Source organism: Gymnoscopelus microlampas (assembly GCF_963454915.1).
Source record: "Gymnoscopelus microlampas genome assembly, chromosome: 12".
Classification (NCBI taxonomy): Eukaryota; Metazoa; Chordata; class Actinopteri; order Myctophiformes; family Myctophidae; genus Gymnoscopelus; species Gymnoscopelus microlampas.
This window is the reverse complement of record NC_139949.1, coordinates 36,284,708-36,311,155: the sequence shown is the minus strand read 5'-3', so window position 1 is coordinate 36,311,155 and position 26,448 is coordinate 36,284,708. Positions and strand designations below refer to the sequence as shown.

General features: G+C 41.4%; 2 protein-coding genes across 2 annotated transcripts; one reads left to right on the top strand and one right to left on the bottom strand.

Annotated features, from left to right (window-relative positions):
• Positions 1 to 919: 919 nt before the first annotated feature.
• Positions 920 to 21,500, top strand: LOC311057903 (E3 ubiquitin-protein ligase RNF14-like). The gene is made up of 9 exons (XM_084075055.1): positions 920 to 1,003; positions 3,593 to 3,754; positions 6,393 to 6,523; positions 11,815 to 12,001; positions 15,485 to 15,891; positions 16,292 to 16,520; positions 16,851 to 17,023; positions 18,809 to 18,939; positions 19,364 to 21,500. The coding sequence occupies exons 2-9, from the start codon at positions 3,601 to 3,603 to the stop codon at positions 19,422 to 19,424; spliced, it is 1,473 nt and encodes a 490-aa protein (XP_083931181.1). The 5' UTR covers positions 920 to 1,003; positions 3,593 to 3,600; the 3' UTR covers positions 19,425 to 21,500.
• Positions 21,501 to 23,642: 2,142 nt separating this feature from the next.
• On the bottom strand, positions 23,643 to 26,189 carry LOC311057310 (grpE protein homolog 1, mitochondrial-like; the record flags this gene model as incomplete). Its single annotated transcript, XM_084074265.1, has 4 exons — positions 23,643 to 23,986; positions 24,100 to 24,181; positions 24,565 to 24,697; positions 26,164 to 26,189. 4 exons carry the CDS (start codon positions 26,187 to 26,189, stop codon positions 23,643 to 23,645), a joined length of 585 nt encoding a protein of 194 aa, XP_083930391.1.
• Between the last annotated feature and the right edge of the window lie 259 nt (positions 26,190 to 26,448).

Below are 26,448 nucleotides of genomic sequence, written 5' to 3'. Positions count from 1 at the left end.
ATACTTGAGTAAAGTATTGTCATCAAAATATACACACTCCTATTATAGGAGTGACTGTGATTTTTACGGCTCTAGCAGTGATTCTCAACCATTTTAATTTCAAGGACCGCCAGTTTGACATGCATTAGAGGCTACGGACCCCATTTAATGGCATTTCTATCTCTGGGACCCCAAGTTATATTGTAAAATCAATGTTTATTTTAAATTACATACCCACAAGGGTCCATTTGGTTCCTAACTATCCATCATTTAGATGGGGACCTCCTGGAACTCCCTCAAGGACCCCTGGGGGTCCCCGGACCCCACTTTGAGAACCAATGCCCTAGTGTACCGGTAGAGGGAGCTTGTCGCAGGTTGGAAGTGTAATCCCATAGTCACGAGGGGCGTCTATTTAGTTTAGATTCTAGACTTTATTAACTTTACAAAATTTGTCCTCGTTGACTTTGAGTGACGTCGTGTTATTGTTTGTATTCTAAACACAAATGCAACGATTATACATTTTCAGAATTGAACACACTACTGCGGTCACATAAAACATTTTACATCATCACCTATCATCAGTAGTGTTAAGTAACTAAGTACATTTACTCAAGTACTGTACTTAGGTAGAATTTTAGACAGGGGCCATTTTCGAAATGCAGCCTCCTCTATGCGTTGCAACGCATAGATCTGCTATTTTTAATGAGTACTTTCTATTTTTTGTACTTAAAGTACATTTGATACCAATACTTCTGTACTTTTACTCAAGTATACATTTTGAATTCCGGACTTTTACTTGCAACAGTATTTCTACATGGCAGTATTGATACTTTTACTTAGGTAAACAATGTGAGTACTTCTGCCACCACTGTCACCCCTAACACAATGTACATGTAATGCACACTGGTTACCTGGGGCAACCAAGGGGCCAATCACAACGCTATGGTCCGTCCGCCCTATGGGACCAACACTACCGATACATAATCTTGGTGCTGTCGGTCTGCCATCAGTGAGTGTGGAGAAGGTAAGGATAATAAACTGTCACTTTCATAGCATAACGAGTGTATCAACGCTCAATAACGATACTATAATACAGTAATAATGTGCTGCTTTGTCAACTACACGTTCTACAGCTGTCTACCACCAGCTAACACATCATGATCAACTCGTGTTGTTGTTGGTTGGATGACGTTAGCTAGCTTGTAGCTTCTGTGTTGAACGGTGGTAAAAGTTTATAGATAGAGAGAACATATCTGTTACACAGTACTGTTACTGTACACAGCAGCAGGGTAAATGATGTAAGATGACGGCTAACGTTGACGTACGTGTTGCCGTTGCTGCTAACATGATGCCACAGCAGCAACACGTACAGCCAGATGATAAAGGGTAACGTTAGCCATAGCTACTTGTCAGAGTAAAGGGGCAAAGTCCCCCCTGAAATCTCAAATTACTCACAGCTCTGTATGTGCCCGTGTGTGTGCCCCCAGAGAATGAACCCCACACCCCACTGCCGATAATTATGATTGGTTCCAATCTGAGTGGTTGTGACTGAGCAACCTGACCAACATTGCCCGTAGTCACTAATCAGTAATCAGTGGTGTAAAGTAACTAAGTACATTTACTCAAGTACTGTACTTAGGTACAATTTTGAGGTATGTTTACTTTACTGGAGTATTTCCAATTTCCAATACTTTTACTTCTACTCCACTACATCTCAGAGGCAAATATTGTACTTTTACTCCACTGCAAATATTTGAACACTTGAGTTACTAGTTACTTTGCAGATATACATTATATTATAAAACATACATTAACCACTTGAGCCCTATATTATACCTAGGCTATTTGAAAATAGCCGATCGTTGTGAGCTTGTAGATCTGTTATTTTCAAACATTTTAGTACTTTTACTTTTGGTACTTTAAGTATATTTTGATGCCAATATTTCTGCACACAGCATTACATTTTGAACACAGGCCTTTTTACTTGTAACAGGGTATTTTTATATTGTGGTATTGCTATTTTACTTAAGTAAAATAGCCGAGTACTTCTTCCACTACTGTCAGTAATCAATCATTAAAGTACCACATCACCCATTTTCAACATTCTCTTCATAAGACCGTTATATTGGTCCTCACTAATGGTCATTATAAGATGGTACCATGTTAGTCTGTGCAGTCTGTGTCTCAGAGGAGGGCTCTGGACAGTTCCGGAACCTGTCTAGTGCCTACCCAGTGACAATCTGTTGCCAGGTTTGGACATTTCAGACAAGATTTCAGATTTGAATGTTTTATTTTTAGTAAGGCAAGCACAATGGCTTCTATTATAGCATGCTAACTTGTCGGGACGAGAAGGGCTGTAGTTGCTTTCTATTAGCTTGGAATCCCCATTGATGACGACTTTGGTTGGCAGGTTATCGTCAATATAGCCGATCTACATGCTCACAATGCCTCGCGTTAGCGGGCGTTGTGCAAAGCAAAGCAAAGCAAAGTTTGTTGTTTACCCAGGGTGTCGGACTAAGTACGAAACTTGTTTCCAGCCGGACCCTGCATGGAAGCCTTGCTCAAGGGCTATTCAGCGGTGGCAGCGGTGGCCTAGTGGTTAGAGGGGCGGCCTTGATACCGGAAGGTCCCTAGTTCGATTCCCCAATTCGTCACATCGATCATGAATCACCGCTGAATAGCCCTTGAGCAAGGCTTCCATGCAGGGTCCGGCTGGAAACAAGTTTCGTACTTAGTCCGACACCCTGGGTAAACAACAAACTTTGCTTTGCTTTAGCGGTGATTCAGGATTGATGTGATGAATTGGGGAATCGAACTAGGGACCTTCCGGTATCAAGGCCGCCCCTCTAACCACTAGGCCACCGCTGCCACTGTGAGCTTGCAGATCGGCTAATTTCACAATATTTATCTGTGGAACCGAGGCAAACTAAATGTAATGCCTCAACTCCTACAATTCCAACTGCTAGTCAGGGTGGGGGGGTCCATATGTTTTTTTTTTTTCGGGGGGGTCGGACGTGAAAAGGTTGAGAACCACTTGTCTAAACATTAAAAAAAAAAGAAAATTCTACTGGGAGCTACAGGTAAGAGCAGTGTGGTGACTTCCCTTCCTTCTCCAGCATGGATGATGGCTCATAGTTCAATAGTATATACATTATCTAGTACAGTGCTATGAGCCATGAGCCCCAGCTTGGCTCACACAGTATATACACACAACTCAACTTCATTGTCACAGGTTTACATTGTGTAAAAAAGTGGGTGAAATTCTTTGTCATACAAGCTCCATCATTTCACAACATCACAGTTAGAATGAAATAGGCAATGAAAGAAACAAAAACAGGTCCGATATCAGTATGAGCAGTGTACTGAAATATATACATGTTGACTATGTGGATTCTTGTTTTGTTTTGTTGAATAATAAGCAATATCGTGATTTGACATCTGTGTGCTGGCAACAAGTGACAACTGTGTTTATTACATCGGGTCTAGTGTTACTTGGAAAGCCACGTTTTATACTCCACAGTATGACGGCGCCGCTTGCCAAAAAGATCAGTTGTTTGAGACCATCATGCAACGGAGTACGAAATATTCTTAAGTGCAGTTTTTGTTGTTGTAGGAATGTAAATGTCTGAGGAGGACAGAGAATCGCAGGAGGATGAGCTGCTTGCTCTAGCAAGTATCTATGATGACCAGGATTTCCACAGGGCCAACTCGGCCCAGGGAGGTGAGATGCAGCTGTGCCTGGAACTGCCTCCCGACTTCAAAGTTGTCGTGAAAGGTAACGCACTGCTGTTTGGAGGAGATGTTAACTTTAACCACTTAGGCTTAACACAATAGGGACACCAGGTTCAATGTGGTTAACCCTTTCAATCCGTGAACGCATACTGCGCCGTTTTAGATTTTTAGCTATCAACATTATTTTATACTTTGGGCTATTCAAAAATAGCAGATCTACAAGCTCTTAGTGCGGCACCAAGCTTGTAGATCTGCTATTTATGAATATATATGTTTTTAACTAAAATCTTTGCTTCTGGGGATTTTACAAATGTGACCAGGTCTGGTGTTTAGGGCATCATGTCGCCCATTGACAAAGACTAGAAAATAGCCTTTAAACTTTTTTTTTTTTTTTTGTGATTTTCGTTTTTTTTCATATTAACACAGTTCGAATGTTGAAGAAGGTTTATAGTCCAAAAGATAGGCGTTTTAGAATCATTAAGTGGTTTAAATTACACTACAAAAACAGGAGTGTTTCTGTGTGTTTCTGTCGGTCTTTTGGGGGCGGAGAGTGGTTTTAACTTGCAGGGACAACATTAGCATGTGAGTGGTTTTGGTTGGTTGTTGGCCCATTGTTCTCCGGTTACAAGCCTAATCCCCGCCCATCAGTATCACTCCTCTCTGTGGTGGTGTAACGTAACTTAAGTACATTTACTCAAGTATTGTACTTAAGTACAATTTTGAGGTATTTTTTACTTTACTGGAGTAATAGCCACTGGGTGAATATTCAACCTGAGGCTGAAACTAACTTCACCACGGTGGGAAGCGCCGAAACGGCCAGTATTGCGTTAGTCTTTTTCGGGACAGAATGTAGTTCTATTATCAATAATAACATTGTGGCGAACACAGCAGCTCTGAGGGCAGCCCCAGCTAAACAACAGGCCGCTCGACGTTCGTATTGAAGTATTTCACTGAAGATGTGGACAAAACAACGGTGGAATAACGAGCTAGGCTAGGAGCTTAGCATTGTTAGCTCGCGGTCAAGCGTCATGGCTGAACGTACAGTTGGTGTTTGCATTTCTCCATTTACAACTCGTACATCAACATAAACGTTCAGATTTAAAATATAAAGTGCTTATCTCATGGCCACGGGTGTTATAATTATGTACGGGCCCTCATAAGTACCCGTATCTTCCGTTTTGTTCAATAAAAAGCATTTTGATCCGAGTGATGGCCATTGTCTCCGTTGTTTTTCAACTACACGGCCGTATTGGTTGGGGGGTGTATTGCACTCCTGATACGTTATAACTCTATGAGAAAATGGCCGCCGATCAGATTAAAATGCTTTTTATTGAACAATATGGAAGATACGGGTACTTAGACCCACCCGAAGTTAATGGTAACATCCGTGGCCATGAGATAAGCACTTTATATTTGAAATCTGAACGTTTATGTAGATGTACGGGTTGTAAATGGAGAGTGCAAACACCAGGTTGGAGTTAATCCAGGACCTAGCTGGTCGTGTCTTCATTATTAATAGGTAACCCTCGACTGTTAGTCGACTACCAGTGGGTCAAATTTAGTGGTGGAAGAAGCACTCGGTGGTAGCAATACCACAATATAAAAATACTCTGTTACAAGTAAAAGTGCTCAAAATGTTACTTGAGTTCAATCAAAGTAAAAGTACTAAAGTCTTGGTATCAAAATGTACTTAAAGTACCTAAAGTATAAGTACTAAAATGTTTGAAAATAGCTGATCTACAAGCTCACAACGCGTCGCAATGCGCATTGTGAGCTTGTAGATCAGCTATTTTCAAATAGACTATGTATAAAATAGGGCTAAAGTGGTTAATGTATGTTTTATAATGTAATAATTTATATCTGCAAAGTAACTAGTAACTCAAGTTTAAAATGATTGTAGTGGAGTAAAAGTACAATATTTTCCTCTGATCTGTAGTGGAGTAGAAGTTAAAGTATTGGAAATACTCCAGTAAAGTAAAAAATACCTTTAAAAAAATGTAATTGCGTTGCATCAAATTTCTATATGGTGGACAGCTGACTGAAAGGTGTCAATGGGGGAGTGATTAGAGGAGTGGCTAGGTTGAATAAATTACCCATTGTTCACGCCCATTACCTGGAGCTGAGAGGTGCTAGAAGTGGAAATTCTTTAGGAGGGATTATCTCAGTTTGGACTATTATAGATAACAAGATTAAAATGGTCACATCTTCTTCAAATGTGTTCCAATTTCAATGAATGATACATCATATGAAAGCTTATATTCTGTACTTCAACAATCTGTAATAAAATGAAAAATGAAAAATGCCTACTTGATGCCTAAAGCACTGGACCCGCTCACAAATGTCTTCTAAATCCTAACAGTTTTCTGAAACACTTATGCTATAATATCAGTGGTTCTCAAACTTTTTCATGTCAAGGACCCCCAATTTGGCCCAACCCCCATTTGGCCGCAGCCTGGAACTAAATATTTAGTTCCAGGGACCAAAAGCAAAGATTTTAGTTACAAATGTTCACTTAAAAAATACATATATTCAAAGATTTGCTAAAAAATCATGATTTTTCAAAAATAGCAGATCTACAAGCTCATGGCGCGGCACTCGTCTTAATGGGTTAAGTGACGATGTGTTGACCTCAACCATAACCTTTTCTGCCCTAAAACGTGCTACATTGAATATTCTGACAGGGGAAAAACGGGCAGAGTACAGTGTCTCCTACCTACCTCCTCTGGTCCTGAACTTCGAGCTTCCTTCAGAGTATCCATCTTCCTCCGCACCGATCTTCACCATCAGCTCCAAATGGCTTACCAGAGCACAGGTAAGGCTCATGCTGAACAGAACCTCATCATACCAAACGCTACGTTGTCAGAAGCTAGAGATGTACCGAGATACCGTTTTTTTCCTTACCGATTCCGGTCCCATATCTTGCGTATCCATATCTTGGAACCAAATGGACCATTTGGTTCCATTTGTTCACTGTCAGAGTTATGGGGAGAAATGAAAAGGTCTGAGAACCACTGGTCTAGGAATAAATCAAAATTCTATTCATAATTGTTAAAGTGCAGCTACAAGTAGGTAAAATAATGTAAATAGTACAGTAAGAGTACAAAACAGTTGTGCAACATCAACTGAAGCATTCAAAATATTACTGTAAGGGGCACGGTGGCGCAGTCGGTAGCGCTGTCGCCTCACAGCTAGAAGGTCCTGGGTTCGATTCCCGCCAGGGACGCTGTGGGCACTGGGGGCGTGTCTTCTCCTCCGCGTCATCAGCGCCCATACCCAGGGTGGGGTTGGCGAAAGGGCCTACTCTGTGTGGAGTTTGCATGTTCTCCCCGTGTCTCCTAGGGTAGTTAATACCCTCACAAAAACATGTAGTAATCCTGGTCACTATACCGCCTCCCCCATGACAGCCGGGGCGCCTGATGGAGGGGAAGGGAACTGGTTGGAATAACGTGTTCCTTCCACGCGCTACGTCCAACCAGGGAAACTCCCCCTGTCAGGTGACAAGAAGGTCAGTTGGCTCTCATGCACTGAAGGAAGCATGAGCTCGGCCCTGGCCTCCCTGGCTGTGGGGGACTGGTGTAGTGCTGGTGTAGGGCTGGTGTAGCGCCCAGTAGTCCAGTACCTGGCCTGTAGACCTGTTCGCAATTTGGTGTTAGGGGAATTTCTCACCTGAACTTTGTCAGTGGGTCCCTAGACATGAAAAATCATGGAGGTGCTTGTCCGCCAGAGTGGCACGAATGGCGCAATGGCCAAATCAAAAATGGCCGCCATCGGCTATGATGAAAATCCAACTTTCTTGTTTCTGAATGTATAAACAAATGTAATACCTCCATTTTGACTAATTAGGGTGTGTGGAATTCATTTTTGATATTGTTATGACCTTTTTGGGTGATTTTGACCTTGAAAGGTCATGGTCAAGGTCATTTCGCTATTCCAAAGACATTGGCCATAACTTGGCCATTGTTAGGAGTAAAAACAGGTGCAATAAGTCTATTTCAACTAATTCTGATATTTGGAATTCCTTTCTGATATTGTTTTGACCATTAAAGATCATCTTGTCATTGAAATATCAATATCAATGTCATTATTCAATAACTCGATTTGTTTCTTTAGTCACTTTTATTGTATTTCTTTGATAATTATTTGTTTTATTTATAACAAAAGACATGAACATGAAAAATATAACAATTCTAAATATCCCCTTTAACTTTTATTTGATTTGGGTGCTTTAATTAGAAAATAAGACGAGATAAGAAAATAAAAGTGATATACAAATAAAATCATATCTTTTTGTTACAATTTCTCTTACAGTGCACCATATATGTGTGCATGCTGGTTAGTGTGATGGGTTTTTACATGAAGGATTTTCCAGTTTTCCATGGCAGAATATGATGCACGTAACTCCAGCAGCACGGCAGCCACATCGCCGAGTGTTGCACTTGCCTGCACACTTGCATACTCGGTGGTAAGGGCTTCAGACATTTTGATGGCAGTAGAGTACCAAAGTGCTCCTCCCATCCATGTTCCACTGGCTCTAATCTTGCCTCAGGTTCCTTGGCTGTCGCAAGCAGGTAACAAGCCCTATGCACCAGAAAAGCACCATGTTTGATGTGACCTCTGATCACACTACTTGTGGGAGGGATAGCATTAATTCCAGCGCTGGCACTGGTATAGCTTTCCCTGAGGTCATCAAACGTCTCAGCAGTTGTACTTGACCTGGCCCCTGTCCGGACACGTACCAAGTACTTCTCTGCCAACGCTGTGTCTTGTTCTGTCAAGGTGTCTGCCTCTCCAAAGTTTGTTAAATATTGTACTGGGTCAGAAGCCATAGCTTCATGTTTGGTCCCCACCTTGCTCATGCAGTCATCTCCAGTCAGGATATGCAACTTGATAACTGTCTTGGCTAGTGGTGCTCCACGATGAGAGACTGCTTGATGCAGTGGAAGCATGCGCTGCTTCTCACCAGTGCTATACTGCTGCCAGATCTCCTTCACCCCCAGTGCTTGGAAGTATGGGGTGTAGTATAGCAGTAATGCGAAGGTGTCTGTATCATTGGAGACTATGACAACTCTCTTGCTCTGTTTCACACGAACACACCACTCCAAATGCACCACCAATCTGGTCTCAGCCTCCTCAATCCAGTTCAATAGGTCTGGGATCTTTTCACCACCAGCCGCCATTGCTGGGAGCACCTCATCTTCAGAGACAACAGAGCTGACAATGATGGTAGCATTGCCACAGGCTTGACTGGCTTGACTGCACACCACATCCCGAACTAGCAGTTGGAGATTGCACTTGTTCTGCTCAGACGCCCATAACTTGTCAAGTTGCTGAGGGATGGGTGTGTCTCTGTTCATGCCAATGATGTCGATTCCTGTTCTTGAGTCTGTGTGCCGCATGCGCTCCGCTTCCTTTAGAGACATCTCAATGTAGGAATCGAGTATGAGATGGATGAACCCTGGCTCTTGGCAGAGGGATAATGTTGAGCTGATGATGGCGTTGATGACAGCACCTAAAGTAGGGAATCGTGCAAGTGGCATCTGCCACATTTTCGACATGAAATCTACCACAACATGAGTGGCAAGAGTAGACTTTGGACTCCATTGGGTGAGGTCAAGTTCAGGCTCAATCTCACTGACACGTTTTGACTTGTTGACATGAGCTGGAAGGTCACCATCAAACAGGGGAGATGCTGAGAGCATCTCATGAGTAAGTATCTGCCGGCCCCGCTCCTTAGCAATGTCCATACTCCTATGTGCCTCGGCCATGCCTTTGGATGAGACTAACTTCTGCTCCTTCAGAATGGTTGTTGGCGTCTTCAGCGGTTGCTCGTTGAACTGAGGTAACTTCCACTTTGGTATGGTTGAGCTCATTTTCTTGGTCTTCTCAACTAACCTCTCATGTCTGTATGAGCAGTAGACACGCTCCCCATTTTTTAGACAATTGAGCAGGCGTGGAGTGACCCCTCGGTCAACTGCTTGCTTTGTGAGCAGGTTGTGCTGTGGCACAGGCACATTGACCATCATTGAGTATGGATTATGATGCTCTAGCACGAAGTCCAGCAGCTTCGCCACATTCCGGTTGAATGTAGGGCGGCGAGTGGTACTCAGTGCATGCTGGAGATGGCATTCTGTATCTTTAATGGTGTGGTTGTTGGTGAGAAAGTTGAGGACATTGGTGATTGACCCAATCTCGTGGAAAAAGAGCTCGAACTCTGCCACAGAATTTGCATTGTGTGTGGCTCCTACTACAGAGTGACCTCCTGGACCCGTCGACACTCGCTGAATGGTCTGCTCAACCTTCATGTCACCTCCTACAGCCCAGACCCAGCCTGGGCGATCCCGAATAACCCACTGGCCTATAGAGAAGCGCCGATAGAGCTCAGGATGTGTGAACTCTAGCATCTTGATTTGTTCAAGATACCATGAGCCATGACGCAAGTAGTTTTTGCAATCACATTCTGCAAAGATTGGCATAGAGTCCGCATGTAGATTCCAGTTTTCTTCTCTTTCGGAGACTACAGCATTCTTGATGACGGCCACCAAAAAAATTCTTATTATATTTTGTGGTATGGTCTTATTTGTATATCACTTTTATTCCTACATAGTCTTGTTTGCTAATTTCAACACCCAATTAAAATAAAAGTTAAACAGAGATGTTTAGAATTGTTATTTTTCTCATGTACATGTCTTTTGCTGTAAATAAAACAAATGATTATGAAAAAGAATACAATAAAAGGGATAGTAAAGTACAAAATCGTAATTGAATTATTGAAAAATGACATTGACATTGATATTTCAATGACAAGATGATCCTTAATGGTCAAAACAATATCAGAAATGAATTCTAAATGTCAGAATTAGTTGAAATAGACTTATTGCACCTGTTTTTACTCCTAACAATTGCCAAGTTATGGCCAATGTCTTTGGAATAGCAAAATTACCTTGACCATGACCTTTCAAGGTCAAAATCACCCAAAAAGGTCATAACAATATCAAAAATGAATTCCACACACCCCAATTAGTTAAAATGGAGGTATTACATTTGTTTATACATTCAGAAACAAAAAAGTTGGATTTTCATCATAGCCGATGGCGGCCATTTTTGATTTGGCCATTGCGCCATTCGTGCCACTCTGGCGAACAAGCACCTCCATGATTTTTCATGTCTAGGGACCCACTGACTCAGTTCAGGTGAGAAATTCCCCTAACACCAAATTGCGAACAGGTCTACAGGCCAGGTACAGGACTACAGGATCACTTAGGAAATTGGCACCGGGTGAAAAAAATGGGTTACAAAAATCGCGGGATAAAAATTATAAAAAAAAAAAAAAAAATATTACTGTAAATGAGATATCATCATGTGACAAATTACGTGGTATCGGAACGGCATAGACTGGCATACTCGCCGTCACCGATACCGGCATTTTGGGCAGTATCGATAGCTTCTCCGATACTGTTTTCGGTATCGAAACAACTCTAGTAGAAGCATTGTACTGTCAAATGCCCAGTCATTTCAACACTACAGCTCTGAAGTAGGACTACAAATTCACAATTACAAATTTAAGTTGACGATTAATTGTCACTCAAATAATTGCGATTAACGATTGAATTGTGTGTTTGGCATTGAATATTGGTAGCCTGGTAAACCCTCCCTCCGGAAATCTCATTTCCATTTGATTTCCTCAAATCAAATGGAAATCAGATTTCCGGAGGGAGGGTTTACCAGGCTAGAATATTGGAACATATAAATACAAAATCCATTTCTTAATGCCTTTTAGGCTTTGTAAAAAAAAATTGCACAGGGCAGATATGAAAAATAACTTAAATATACAAAGAAATATTGACGTATTTAATAATTTTATACATGTAAAAATACAGAAATAGCTGATCTACAAGCTTACAACGCGTCACAAAATGACGCGTTGTATGCTTGTAGATCTGCTATTTATGCTTTTTTAATATAGCGATTAGACGATTATGTAATAATTGTGACGGGCCTACTCTGAAGACTGTGTGTGTGTGTGTGTGTGTGTGTGTCTGTCTGTCTGTCTGTCTGTCTGTCTGTCTGTCTGTCTGTCTGTCTGTCTGTGCGTCTGCATATCAGATGAGTTCCCTGTGCAAACGTCTGGACGAGCTGTGGGAGGAGAACCAGGGCTGTGTTGTCCTCTTTACCTGGGTCCAGTTTCTCAAGGAGGAGGCGCTGGACTTCCTGGACATCCAGTCCCCTCTGGAGGTAGTCAGGGGAGGAAGCAAGGCCAACGGTGAACGCAAGAAGAGTGAGCCTGCTACAGGTACAACATTAGAGGATGTGTTGTGGGTTTCATTTGCTGTACTTGCAGGTACAATATGAGATGATGGTGTTATGGGTGTCATTGCCTGGCTATGCAAAAGAAAGCAGAACAGAGGAAATCTGCATTCTTTCAGGAAAGAGGAGTGTCCAGACCAGAGGTTTATCATGCAAGGAAGAAAAAAATAGATTGCTCTACATACACACTGTACGTAGGCAACATACTGTAGATAGACATTACATAGATATACACATTACATGGAAACATCAGCAGAGCTTCTGTCTCTCCCTCAGTGAGTGAATAGAAACCATGACCATTATCTCCGTCTGATCCTTACGGATGAGGAGAGGTGATGACATGGCGCAGTTCAGTTTGTTGTCTCGTCGTGGCCACAAGATAAAAGTCATCCCTCACGAAAGCCCGATCTTGTGAGTTGTGCTAACTAGATCTTCATCTAGTGGCCACACCTTACAGTTCCAGTGGCCACAAGGTTGGGATCTTGTGGGCCCGTTTTAAGCGTCGAATACGGTTACACGTTGTGATTGTGAAAGGAGATGTTTTTCAACTGGACTCTGTAAGCTTCACTATTGTTTCCCCTGTCATGATGAGGATTACTATTGCATGATGTCATAGCCTGCATCTACTGGGATACATGATTAGATCATGTGCATTTAGACAAGTCATGGCGTGAAAACTTCAATGTGCCTGTTAGTCAGGGTGGATGTATTCATCAAATGTTGAATGAAACATTTGAATATGTGCTCAAATTAACTGAGGTCTTCACCCCAGACACCTTCGGATTTGGCATTTGTTCTCATGCCCGCCGTGTTAGTTGTGTGTGGCTTTAATATGAGTTAGATATATTGGTGTTTAGAGCTGCATTGTGCCATCATGCCCACGGTGGCTGCAGTTAACTTCAAAACAAAGCTTTAAGAGGGAAAGACGGCTTTGTTTTCTACTTATAAATACCAGTTTATAAGGGCCCTGAGTTTCACTTTCGTTTTTAATTACTTGGATTTTAAAATAGATGAAGGGATTTTCTCTGAAAATGTAGATGATAAAGACACAACTAGGAAACTACTTGGCACAGACCTAACGTCAGTTGCACTACATTAATTATTAGTTATTGTGTCCAAGGCTCATGAAGTTCACTACTATGTTAATTTGTATAGATATGGCGTCATGCTATGGTTAACCGTGGATAACCGCAAACACTCCCAACATGTACATAAATGTGCCTTGAAGCCCACTTGACACACCCACCATGGAAGCTATGGCCTAAGAAGAAATGCCACCCTTTTCACATTGGCCTATTATAGCGCCACCAGGAGGCCACAATAACCTACCTGACCTGGCGGAGACCTGTGCTCCGAGGAGCACTTTTTCTAGTTTTTACTTCTTTTATTTTGTTGTAATGCTCATGGTTGAAACTACATCTCTACAGTGTGTGATTACATCACAGTTGTACATGACTGCGATCTTATTATGGTGTTTGGGTGTTTGAGCTTGTTGTCTGTGGACTGATGTGTTATTGTTTGCGTCATGATGCACAGACCGAGCAAATATTACGCATAGTTTAGCATATAGAGCCTATATGTCCAGCAGGCTGCCAGAATCCTTAAAATGTAAGGATTACTGGTCAAATAGAGCCCCAATCCAACCCTGATACTGCGTTTTTGATTCAGATAGGCTATAGGCTGGGTGAGAATGTGAGAGCTCATCTATTGGAAAATGTATTACTCTATCTCAGAATTTTGCAGTCTTAACCCAGTTTAATGTGTGACTGTGATCAGAGGCAGACAAGATAAAAGTTGGCAAAAAATGCCTTGGCAAACATCAAGAGAAATAGACATACTACATCATTTGAAATATTACATTTTGTAGCCTGCTGTAACTTGAGCTGTATACCGGCAGTCCAATGAATTAGCCAACACCATACTAAAAACTCCAGACAGTATTGGACATTGTGCTATCAACAGCCTTCAACTGTCCTACAAAGTTGTATTTCATACACAAAATAATGAATAATCAATGAGCTACAGATGTACATTTGTGACTGTGGTTGGGAGCGCCTAGTATCCTCCTCCTGTATGATCCTTTTCTTAGCTGTAGGGCAAAACTCTTAGCCACAGATTATTCTCTTGGAAACCTGCAATTCTATGCTATGGTGATTTTTTTTTTTTTTATAGACAATTTTGTAGGTAGGTCTATGTACAGTACCTATGATAAAGTTTTGTTTGTATAAAATGTAGGCTATATCCCTTGCAGGCTGCATAATGTAGCCTATCAGTCTAGAGTAGACTATATTATGCCAAGATGATCAACAGCAGCTGATTTGTTTTTAAATGCTGCTGCTCTCTTGTATTTTCACGTGAAAACGACTTGACCAACAGCAGTCGACGGTCTCTTGATAATATGCACACATCTATTGTAGCAGATGACCCCCAACGCCAGGGACCTCTGCTATTGGCCAACAGTTGGCCTTTTGGAAGGGCTGCTTTATACAGCATCGTGTGCCCACTGCCCATGAGATTAAGGATATGTAAAGAAGGAGGGGACAGGTGTTCTACGTCATAGCAGGGGCCATAGATCAAGTCAATGAGAGCCAGTTGGCGCAGCTTATGAATAAACACTATTTTTAATGATTGTGACCTTTGTCAGATTATCGGTTCATGAAAATAAAAGAAGACATATCACATGTAGATTCATGATCTGTTTTTTTTTTATGTGCACTCTACGGTATATCATTTCATTGACTTGCATTCCATTGAATGTTCGGCTCCAGTTTGCCTCCCTGTATCTGTCCTCTCCTTTTTTACAGTATATATATTCTTGCACAAGATCAGGATCTCCTGGGAACGTCATATATCCTGTGGCCGCAACATACATTAACTAACTGAACAGCACAGAAGATCATGTGATCATGTGGCCAAAAGATATAACGTGTGGCGTGCACAAGATCATGATCTCGTCACCACAAGATCTTCATCTCCTGGGCAGTCTGGACATGGCATTTCTAGTGGCCACATGCTCTGTATTTCATGGGCTCATGCACATCTTTCAGTATCTTGTGGCCATAACTAACTGTGTCATGTAGACCACAGATTACCGATGTTTTGACAGACGTGTCGTCAAAAAGAGCAACATTTCTAATCACTTTCTGACAAAGTTAGATTTGATTAAAGTTTCTATAGACAATTTTCTATTTGAACTTATATGCATTTTTATTCACAAAATATACACAAATAATTCATAATGTTTCCAAAATAGCCAATCTACAAGCTCATCCTGTTGCAAAGCATTGTGAGCTCGAAGATATGCTATTTTTGAAAAGGCCAAAAAATGGGGACACATAGGCTGCATAATTGCCAATACTAATGTTGTCAAAAGTCAATTAATGGCCGATACAATGGTTTGGCCGATATATCTCTCTAAAACATATGTATGGCTCTAAACATAAACGGCACTTTTCTTCACTCTCTTCAGCCGTGAAGTGTTCAGGCAAATCCTCTGATCAGGAAGAAGAAGAGCGACCAAGGAAACCGAAAAGGGGAAATTGTGAACCGCGGTCATCGGCATCTTCGTCACCGTCACCCTCGTATCAGCTGGATCCACGGGCCGTGCTGGCAGTGGACCCGCGCGCCGACATCCTACCTCAGCTGTTGGACTTTGACGAGGCACAGAGTCAGAAGGTGTTTGACAGCAAGGTGTTCTGCTGTGGGATCTGCTTCATGGAGAAGCTGGGCTCGGGCTGCCTGTGCTTCAATCAGTGCCAACACGTCTACTGCAAGGCATGCATGACGGAATACTTCCAGATTCAGATACGAGATGGCAACGTACAGTGCCTTAATTGCCCTGAGCCAAAATGTACCTCTGTTGCCACACCACTGCAGGTGAGCAAGGCGTGTGTGCGTGCGTGCGTGTGTGTGTGTGTGTGGGGGGGGGGGGGGGGGGGGGGGGGGTGTATGTGCAAGTTTTCTCTATACCAAATTCCTTCACTTGAAAATGGCCAATCTACATGCTTTTAGATTGTGTGGCTCCACTGAATATTATGGATTTCACTGGCACATAAAAAAAAGCAATAATGTTGTTTTTGATACACCTCACATCACTGCGAGTATTTTAATTCTGTGTGTGTTTGTGCAGTTCTCTCGTTGCCTTATGCACTGGCAGAAGCCATCAGTATCTTTTTCACTTTTTTATCATATTATTTTGCTTGTAGATTCCTGATAATGAGTAATGCATTTTGCTCTGGGTATTTCTGTCTCTCCATCCGCCCGTCTTCTTTCGTAGGTCAAGCAGCTGGTGGACGATGAGCTGTTTGCTCGATATGACCGCTTGCTGCTGCAGTCCACTCTGGACCTGATGGCAGACGTGGTGTACTGCCCCCGGCAGTCCTGTGCCACCGCCGTCATGGTGGAGCCAGACACTACTATGGGCATCTGTCCTGCCTGTCGCTATGCCTTCTGTACCCTCTGCAAGCTGACCTACCATGGCCTGTCCCACTGCAAAATCACTGCAGGTGTTTACCTGTGTTTTACTGTTCCTCTTAGCTTTTTGCGTATCATCACCTATTTTTGCCAATTTTCCAACATCGAGGTGGCTGAATTTGCCTTAAAATCTTGGAAAGAATTTGTGGTTTTGACTTCAATTAATCATATTCCTGTGGAGGCTTACAAGGAGAAACTTTCTGGGAGTTACTTTATATGTTTTTGGTTTAGTCTTGTACAGACTGGCCATTAACCAGAAAACAGAATAAAGTTAGATATAACAAGATATTGAGAAGTTGAACATGTTTTGAAGAAAGATGACTGCTGATCTTATTAAAGCCAGTGTCGTCTGTTCTGTACAGATGATTTGCGTGGCCTGAGGGATGAGTATCTTTCCGCCAGTACAGACGGGAAGAAGTTCATGGAGCAGCGCTATGGGAAAAGGGTCATCCAGAAAGCAGTGGAAGAGTCCTTCAGCAGAGACTGGCTCAATGAGAACTGTAAAGGCTGCCCACGCTGTGGGACAAATATACAGGTATGTACACCAGGGGTTGGACCATTTCATTTAAAATGACAAATAAATTGGCAAAGACAGACGTGGAAAGACATGCAACATAGGTCACACATTACCTGCCAAGATATTATCAGCGTTTTGTATCCCCTTGCCTGCGTAATTATCTGCGTAAACGATCTTTGAAACGCCGTGGAAGCCACGTTGTGTACAAAAAAAAAAAAAAAGTCCCCGTCGGTAGGCGAAGGAGTCCGTGTGTATCCACTGGAACAATAACATCACAACAAAAACACAACAAAAACAAACTGAGTTAGGAGTGTTTTTCTAAAAATCCTATACTGGGTGGATGTCTGTTTTTTTGGAATGACGTCACATTCGCCTACTGCTTCTCTGAGTGACGAGGGATCATTCCAAAGCTGTGTTAGGGCCAGGGTCCCCACGGTCATGAAATTCCTGGAAATATTTTGAAATAAAAAATAAAAAAATCCAGTACTGGAAAAGGTTTGAAATTGATCGAACATCATCAAAGGTCCTGGAATTTATCAAGGGTCCTGGAAAAATATTTGGCTATGCATTGTTTTTGGCTATTGATTTTGTTAAAACAAAACATTTTCATAAACATGAATAATATTACACGAAATATGTAACATAAGTAGTTTTTCGCCGAACGGGCTGTGTGACGGCAGCCTAATGTATGTCTCAAACTTTATTTTTGCTACACTGCCTATCTTTGGGCATTCTACATAGGAGTAAGAGACACATTATTGCGCCGAATGATTGTTATATAGGCCTGGAAATTGGGCTAAATATTCTGGAAAGTTTTTGGAAAAGTTTTGGAAATTCATTGCTAAAAATGTGTGGGGACCCTGTAGGGTGCCCCTTGTAGAACTTTTTTTTGGAAAGAACGCATGTATGTGATCTCGGCAAGCAAGTGTTGGATTTGAAAGAACGCATATATACGATCTTGGCAGTCAATGTGTTATCACATTCACTGCCACGGGCTTTCTAATGCTGGCATGTAGCTTTCTGCCAGCATGTTTAAGCATTCTGACTATTTTTTCAAGAACCACAGAATATTTATCTCCAGTATGATCGATCACCTGATGGTTGCTAATCACGGAGGAAATCACTGTGCTTCCGTGAAAAAAGAAATGTCATCGTGACCTCCCGTTCTCTTGTTATACCCAGTTGAAAATAGCATGTTTCACCAAAAATACATAGTAAAAAAAAAAAAGTGCACAGGAGCCGAGATACAGGATTTTAAAGTAATAAGTTAACCAGGAAGTGAATGGAGCAGTAAATCTTCGGATCAAGTTATCTTGGGTTCTGTAAAAAAAAAAAAATCACGGACATATCCGCGAATGGCGGTAAACGCGTGGATTTTAAATCACGGATATGTCCGTGAATGGCTACATTCTGGCAGTGAATGTGTTAAGCTGTACACAGAGAGACAGACATACAGAGATTTGTGGATTTATAGATGATTTGGAGAACCACTCATCTGACTGACTTCACACTTGGGTTCTCAGCAATACACACTTCAAGTTTGAAGTCGATTGGTTGGATGGTTCTCTACATACAGACAGAAACACACACACACACACACACACACACACACACACACACACACACACACACACACACACACACGCAGAGATCCCGTGAATTTATAGATACTGTATATAGATATTAGAGACCCCTCACATGTCATGGGAGCTCAGAACCTTCCTTATGGGAGCTCAGCTCCCACATAACTCGAAGCTTCGTTTCTGCCCTCGTCTCATTCTATCTTTACCTTCTGTCCTATAGAAATCGGACGGCTGCAACAAGATGACGTGCACGTCCTGCAGGCAGTACTTCTGCTGGTTGTGCCTGGGACAGCTCAGCAAAGTCAACCCTTACAGTCACTTCAACAACCCCCACTCTCCCTGCTATAACCAGTATGTAAACCCCACTCACCCTGCTTACAACCAGACTTAAACCCTGATTTGTATACCCTCAACTCTGATTTGTGAAGGAAAACTTGTGATGATTGTGCTGTTTTCCTTCACCTTGGCCATTTGTCTTTCTATTATAATTCACATACACACCTCAACACATACAATATATGAAACTCTTCACACAGTACTATACTTGTTTTCTCTCGGAGAAAGACAGCATGAATATCCCAATACCTGTATACATATAATCAACTATTTGATCACTCAGTCCTCAGTCGTATTCTCTATTCATAATTAATCCAGTGACATGTTTGGATAAATTGCAACCTGAACACTCCTGCATAACCATCACACACAGCTAAACAATCATTTCCCCAGTGCCTGAATGTGTCTTTAAAGACATGGTCTATGTTGTCTGTTCCAGACTGTTCCAAGGTGTGGATCTTGATGAAGAGGATGCCTTCTGGAGCGACGAAGAGGACTGACACACGTGCAATAAATACCTCCCTGCTCTGTGCGCCATTTGAATGCACTTTAATCTCCCCCTCACCACATCGCACACATTGACCACGCTTTACTGTATGTGCATCTGTACAGACAGTTTCAGTGCCATAGCTACAGTACCATCTGTTGACAGAACAGAGATGGTCACTTATACAGTGTTAGTAGGAAGGCAGCAATGGATTTTCCTTGTAGTGAGTTTGGCAACTTATGAGTTTTTGTCTCTCAAAATGTATCAACTGGAGACAGCATTGCAGTGGAGTCCATTCAAAATGCAAAATGTACAGTCAATTTCCCAGAAGATATCACATCACAAGACCTCAATTTAGCAAGTTAAGTGTCCTCGAAATCAATGATATACAAAATAATCGCATCTTGCAGTTGATGCATGATTGAATAATAATCTTGGAGATATTCCACTTTAATGAAGTTTTGTTAAGAAAATTGGCACAGAATGGTTTTATCTGTCCAAATTCAATTTGGAGTTCACGGTTCACAGTTTGGTACATAAATTGCTTTTGTAATAATGATTGAGAACACGTTCAATGCAAACCTTTTTGATTTGATTAATTGCAAATTTTATTTTGTAAACTAAATAACAGAACTTTGAACATGTTAAAAGCAAATCGGGTGAAGGGAAAACCCATGCTTGAATTTCACACTGATGCACAGCGTTCTACTGCTCTTTCAATCTATTCTATTCAATCAGGAATAAACATTTCACTCCTGTAATAAGTGTATATATTTTCACATGTGTTCAGGGCGTATTTATGATAAACTCTAAATTATACTCTTAATAAAGCTGCAATCTGTACATGTCATGTTCTAACCAGAATTTGAACCTGGGTCTGAGTTATATTGTCATCTATCATATTTTATCATACTACAGATTGGTTGTTTTATTCATTAAAATAATACGTTACAGATTGCAGCTTTAAATCAGTATGGAATGGCTGACTAGTATCCCCGGGCCGATATGTATCTTTATGGAAGAAGACATGTCTAACAACTGTACTCCGGCAGTTTAACGTAGCATTGCTTCTTGGCAATAGATGCATTCCATGCAAAAAAAGCTGGTTGCATATTATGTTGTAGACGATGTAGCACGGCCAAGGAACTTTGCAGTTTACACATTAATTTCCATTCTATCAAATAATATACATACCTGTAGATGGCAATTATTTTACTTAATTTCTTTAAGGGCTACAGTATGTTATTCTGCGATGAATGTGTATCCTGGGAAATTTGTTCAGTACAAAAAAACACTTGGCAATGGTATTTCTCCTCTTCTGCATTTAACTATAGCTTAAAGATCAAGATATGGCCCAAACTATTTTTACAAACCAAACTGCTTAAGTGTCGCATGCCCAAAATAGGCGATCTACAAGCGCACAACGTGCCACGAATACGAAGCATTGTGAGCTATTTTCGGCGAGCGACACCGTTGTATAGAGGAGAATACAGTGCATTAGGCATTAGTTAATTTTCACTGGGAAATCTTACTACTACTTACAAAGTACTTAAGTCAAAATAAAGTCAGGAGATTTACGCTATTAGGTATAGGATCTATATCTAATACCCATACTATAGGTATTAGGACGTTTGAAGGCTTGGGCGTTATCAACCTGTAGCAAATTATAGAAACTTTTAACAAGGAGTTCCAAGAGCTCCTTTTTATTTTAATTAAAGTAGCAAGAAGAATCAGCAGATTCTTAAATCTTCTATGTATTTTGGTGAACATATCATAGAGCAAATGTTTTTGTTGTTGGTTAGAGTAGATCCTTTGCTGAGTTTACTGACTACCCAGTGCAAGAGGTGAAATTGTTGGCAAACAGTGACTGGCAACAGCTTGGGATGATAATTCACTATTGCACACATTTGTATCCCTCCTTATTTATAACTACAATTTAGTCATGGTTGCAGTCATTTTTTTCTATTGCCAAATAATGATTGAAGGCCATAGAAATATAATAATTGGTGTTTTTTTGTTTTTTCCAAGTGCACAATCTTCATGTTTTTCTTCATTTTTTGAATTGATAAAAATGAAATCATTTATGGAAGGTTTGTCTGTTTCTTATGCTTTTTTTTAATGGAAAAAACAGTGCCGAATGAATTGTTCTCCTTAGCCAATGTGCGTTCTGAATGGTTAGTAGGTTCTGTGATTATTATCACTGGCTTTTGTGATTCTGATGAAATGATACTATCTCTGCCACTATCTCACTCGTGCATTGCACACTGCTATTTTTTACAGTGCTTTTGAGCTTTACAGAATATAAGAGCATTCACAGTCATAGTCCTATAAAAATAATGTGAGTGAGATGCTGCTTTAGTTGTTCCTCCTTACTTAGTAATTTAACAACCATGCTGCTGAGTCCTACATGTCATACTTGTAAACTTGTCTTGAGCACCAACTTGTTGAATAGAAAGCTCTGAATATGTCTGAAATTGCTCATTCCAATACTAAACATTTTGAATTAATTAGATATTAAACGTGGTGGTTTTAACATTAGAAATGTAAAATAAATTATGTATGTCATGGTAAATGTAGGAAAACTGGAACATTTCCAACATACTGGTAATGTTGGAAACCTTTTCCCTGGAAATGTGATATCCCACAGTAGGTCTTACGATTAATGGTCACTGTTTTCACTTTTGCTGCCGAGAATTATCTAACTCTCTTGTTCTGAATCATGTTTAAATATTTTTTTTCCAATGATTTCAGAGGCATACATCTGGTCGGGAAATGGGGCGCTCGCTTTGTTTCAACCAACATCCTGCATATGTGCAATTTCACAATAAGTGATAAAATGACCTATTCCGTACACTGCAGGCATGCCAACACGGCATTGGCTGTCGGCTCACTCTGGTGTGCATCTCAAGCGTTGAGGCCTTGCTGTTGGAGGGCCTGCTTTGTTTTCAAGTGATGTAAATAGTCATGCATGTAAAATCATTCTTTATTCAGAGAGTGAAACAAAACAAATGCTCCCCTTTCCTCCAGCCCATCCAATCTAGTACTAAAGACAAGTGTTCTGATGGACCGCTGTCTGGTGGGTGTCCTACATATAGACTACATATCCTAGGAGATGTAGTCTAGACATTTACCGGTCTGTTGGGTAGCGTGGGAGATTTCTAACATTTCCTGTCTCCCTAAATTTACAGTGACAGTAGCTGTTGGGCAGAAACCATCTTGATATACTCCATCTTGACACTTTTGCATTTTTGCACCTCATTGTGAGCTTGGAGGTCCATCAATGTATCAATGATGAACAAAACCTCCTAACTCCACTTTTTGTTTTGTTTATTTTTCATTTCCTGACAAATTAACATTTTTGAGTTACCTGGTTTCTACCCGACAGCAGAGATATATTCCTTTTTAAGAAGATTCATTGTAATGAGTACATTAATATTTAACAGACTGCTCTGTAAATGAAAATCTGTTTTCTTTTGTTTACTTAAATAGTTACCAAAATGTAAGTAAGTAATATCTGTGACAAAACCATAATTACTCCAGAGGGTTTTTCCAGAAGGTCAAGTTGTGGCCTGACTACAAGTACAATTTAGGCATTTAGCAGACGCTCTTAATTAGAGAGACTAGTACTATTGACTCTCTCTCTATGAAAATGACAAGGTTGTTGTAGGAAGTATAAAGTATCCCTCAGAGAGACAGAGTGGGTAACTATAAAAACCCAATCAAAGAAACAAAGACCACAAAGTTTCTAAAGAGATTTAGAACAACCATGGTGTACACCTGTGAACATATTAATTGTGGCGTTTCTGCTGTGCTACATTGATAAATGTCATTCACTTTTTTGCAGTAGATAATAGAAGGACAGTTTGAACTTATATGAATAACTAACTTCCTGTAGTATACCTGTGTGTTTCAATGTCCAGAAAACAAGAAATCAAATTGAGGAACCAATCTTATCAGGCATCAGAAACAGTGGAGCATGTTCTTGTGTACTGCAGGAAGGATATGATTGAGGGAATGGAGCGAGCTGGATCAGCAGGTATAGGAATGAAGGGAATATTAGAATGTAGTGGAAGTGGGCAGGCTAAAGAAGCAATTGCTAAATTTTCTAAAGAGAACCAGACTGCTGGGAAGAATAATGATTAGTGGAAAAATGTAATGGCAGTAATGCAACACAATGGATGCAAAATCCACACAGGAGAAGAAGAAAGTATGTAGTAGAGTATATAATCTTTTAGGGGGCTTTTGCTACACCGACAATGGCCGGCCGGAGTGTGCGGCCGTGGAGCTTGTAGCCCACCTTGATCACCATTGTGACCATACCAGGCTCCTTGCCCGGCATGGGTGCGTGGAACAAGGCGTGATGTTCATATGGGTCAAACTTCTGGCCATCGGGGTTGATCTTCTCCAGACCATGTTTGGAGAAGACTTTCTGGATCTCCACCTCAGTCATCACAACGCCTTTAAACAGGTTCTTCAGGTAGGGGTTCTGGGCCAACTCCTCCCTGGGCACACTTTCCGTGGCCTTCTCTAAGATGTCGGCCACCTCCAGCAGGTCTTTGCAGATGCCCTGGATCCCTAGTGGGTTTGGGGATTGAGTGGGACAATTAAGAAGATGTTAGCCTATGCTGTTTGCGGTGACTTCTGGGTTAGGCCTATACATTTTTTGTAATGATATTTTTATTTCTTACCATATAACTTGGCATCGTCCACCAACCTCTGATTCCTCGCCCGGAGGTTCTCCATGTCTGCCAAGGACCTCTTATATTTTTCCTAGTAACAAAAGTATGAAAAAGATCAGAACATACATTTAAAATACAATGATACAGTATTATTCATGATATTTCTTCTGATAGTGCACTCTGTAAGTGTCTCTGGCTTCTGGATAAGCGCATCTGCTAAATGTCCAGGATACAGGATAAGCAAGTGAAATTGGAAGTGATGTCAAATAAATGAGCAGAACATTTTGGAACTGTCTGGAACACTACAAAATTTAAGCTGATGAATGGGTACCCTCTCCTGATTGGCTGAAATTGGCAACCCACCTGAAAGTGTATTTTCAGTTAATTAAAGAGCTGGAGAGACTTGGAGACTTCTGTTACAGAACAAACAGTCTATAGCAGAGCTCAACCCCCTTAGCTGGTGAACTGACTCACCATGACCTCCTTCAGCTGGCTCTTCTCCTCCACTGCACTCTGCTCTGGCATTACACCACCTTCCTCCGCCGCAGACCGCTGTCCATTCTTCTGCCTGGCATCTGTACACAGCAACCGTGGAGATGCCCTGGACCTAATGGAGAACATTAGCCAAGGTCACTTCTTGTCATATAATAAAGTCATCATGTGAACAGTTTATGATATTCACACAAGTCAGTTTATTATTATTTCTCAGTTAAAGACAATGGTCCGCTCGCCCCCAGCGGTTGTATTCTTATATTCTTTTTACTGAGGTTAAGGTTAGGAATACATTTTGGGTTAGGCATAGTTTTACTGAGGTTAAGTTTAGGAATAAGGTTAGGTTTAGTTTAGGCATAGTTTACTGAGGTTAAGTTTAGGAATACCTGGTGGCGACACCTGGTGGCGACTGCTCCGAGGTCGCCGGATTTGACCCGGCCGGCGGGCGTGTTTTGGGGCGAGCGTTCTTCTATTCACACATATGTGTTCACATGACAGCAAGGCAAGCTCAAAGCATTAACTTTGATCTAAAAACGTACGGTATAACGTACACATTTGGAGCAACACGAAAGTCCTTACCGTAGTAGTGATTTTGAGGCTACAATAGAGTAGCTCTGTCTAACTGCTCGTACACACCGACTCGCCATCTTTCAGTACACACACACTGGTGGGATTTCTCGATATCCTCAATGAATCGCAGTTTGCACCTTTATTGTGTGCCTGGCAGTATGTTGATGACATCACGCTCATGTCACTATGACACAGCTATGTCCATATATGGAGTTCCAAATACAGAACGGGTCATGTTACTATGCCATAACCATATATGGAGTGTGTTGTCTAACCTCAATGGGTTGTCAGGGCATCATACGCAACAATCCATATATGGAACCGAACAATCATTCGGTTCCATATATGGAGATCTAGAATAATCACCATATATGAAGTTGAGGTTGGTATCCTATATTGAAATGGGCGGACGGACGGCCATGTAACTCTGACTCAGACATAACAGTAAACAAACCCAATACGCCCATAGGCAGGACCACGACCACGCCACTATATGACTCAGACACAATCATAAACAAATCCGATACGCCCATATATAGGCATGTCACTATGACTCAGACACAACCATAACAAACCCAATATTCCCATATATAGGCATATATGGAGATCCGGTTGTCCAGAGCCACAGATCCGACCTCTATGCCCATATATGGTCATGTGCGTATATGGGACTGACCGACTTCAAACTCTGCGTGTGCAACGGCAAGGACGTGAGGGAGGGTGGTGCCCACCGCCGAGTATTTGGATATGCGGTTATCCAGAACTGTCGATTCGACCGATATGTCCATACTGTATCATATATGGATATACAGTTGCCCATATATGGGCATGCATGGACATATAATGACATCAGGGATCTATATATGGGCATAAAAGGGACACAGGTAGACAGACAGGTACAGAGATCTCCATGTATGGTTATAAAAGGGACACAGGCAGACAGACGGTTACAATGGCTACTCTGACAACGGGTATAACGGGCAATGAAAAACAGGGTGGGGCATTCGTTACCTGTTTGCATCGTACCCAACTTGCATCGTTCCCGAGTCTAGTAAAATGTTAAATTTATTATGTTTTTAAAATGGTTTCCAGAAATACCTGGTGCCCACTGTTCCGGTTACCCTTAATTCATATCAACACTTTCATGTGTAATCCTACTACAAACGTGAAATACTGTATCTGTGTGTGTGTGTGTGTGTGTGTGTGTGTGTGTGTGTGTGTGTGTGTGTGTGTGTGTGTGTGTGTGTGTGTGTGTGTGTGTGTGTGTGTGTGTGTGTGTATGTGTGTGTGTGTGTG

Bases quoted from the DNA above. Each gene is read 5' to 3' on its own strand.
- LOC311057903 (XM_084075055.1), top strand. From the start codon at position 3,601: ATGTCTGAGGAGGACAGAGAATCGCAGGAGGATGAGCTGCTTGCTCTA. The intron at 16,521-16,850 runs GTGTTTACCTGT...TGTTCTGTACAG, and splicing joins CCACTGCAAAATCACTGCAG to ATGATTTGCGTGGCCTGAGG. The intron at 18,940-19,363 runs GTATGTAAACCC...TGTCTGTTCCAG, and splicing joins CACTCTCCCTGCTATAACCA to ACTGTTCCAAGGTGTGGATC.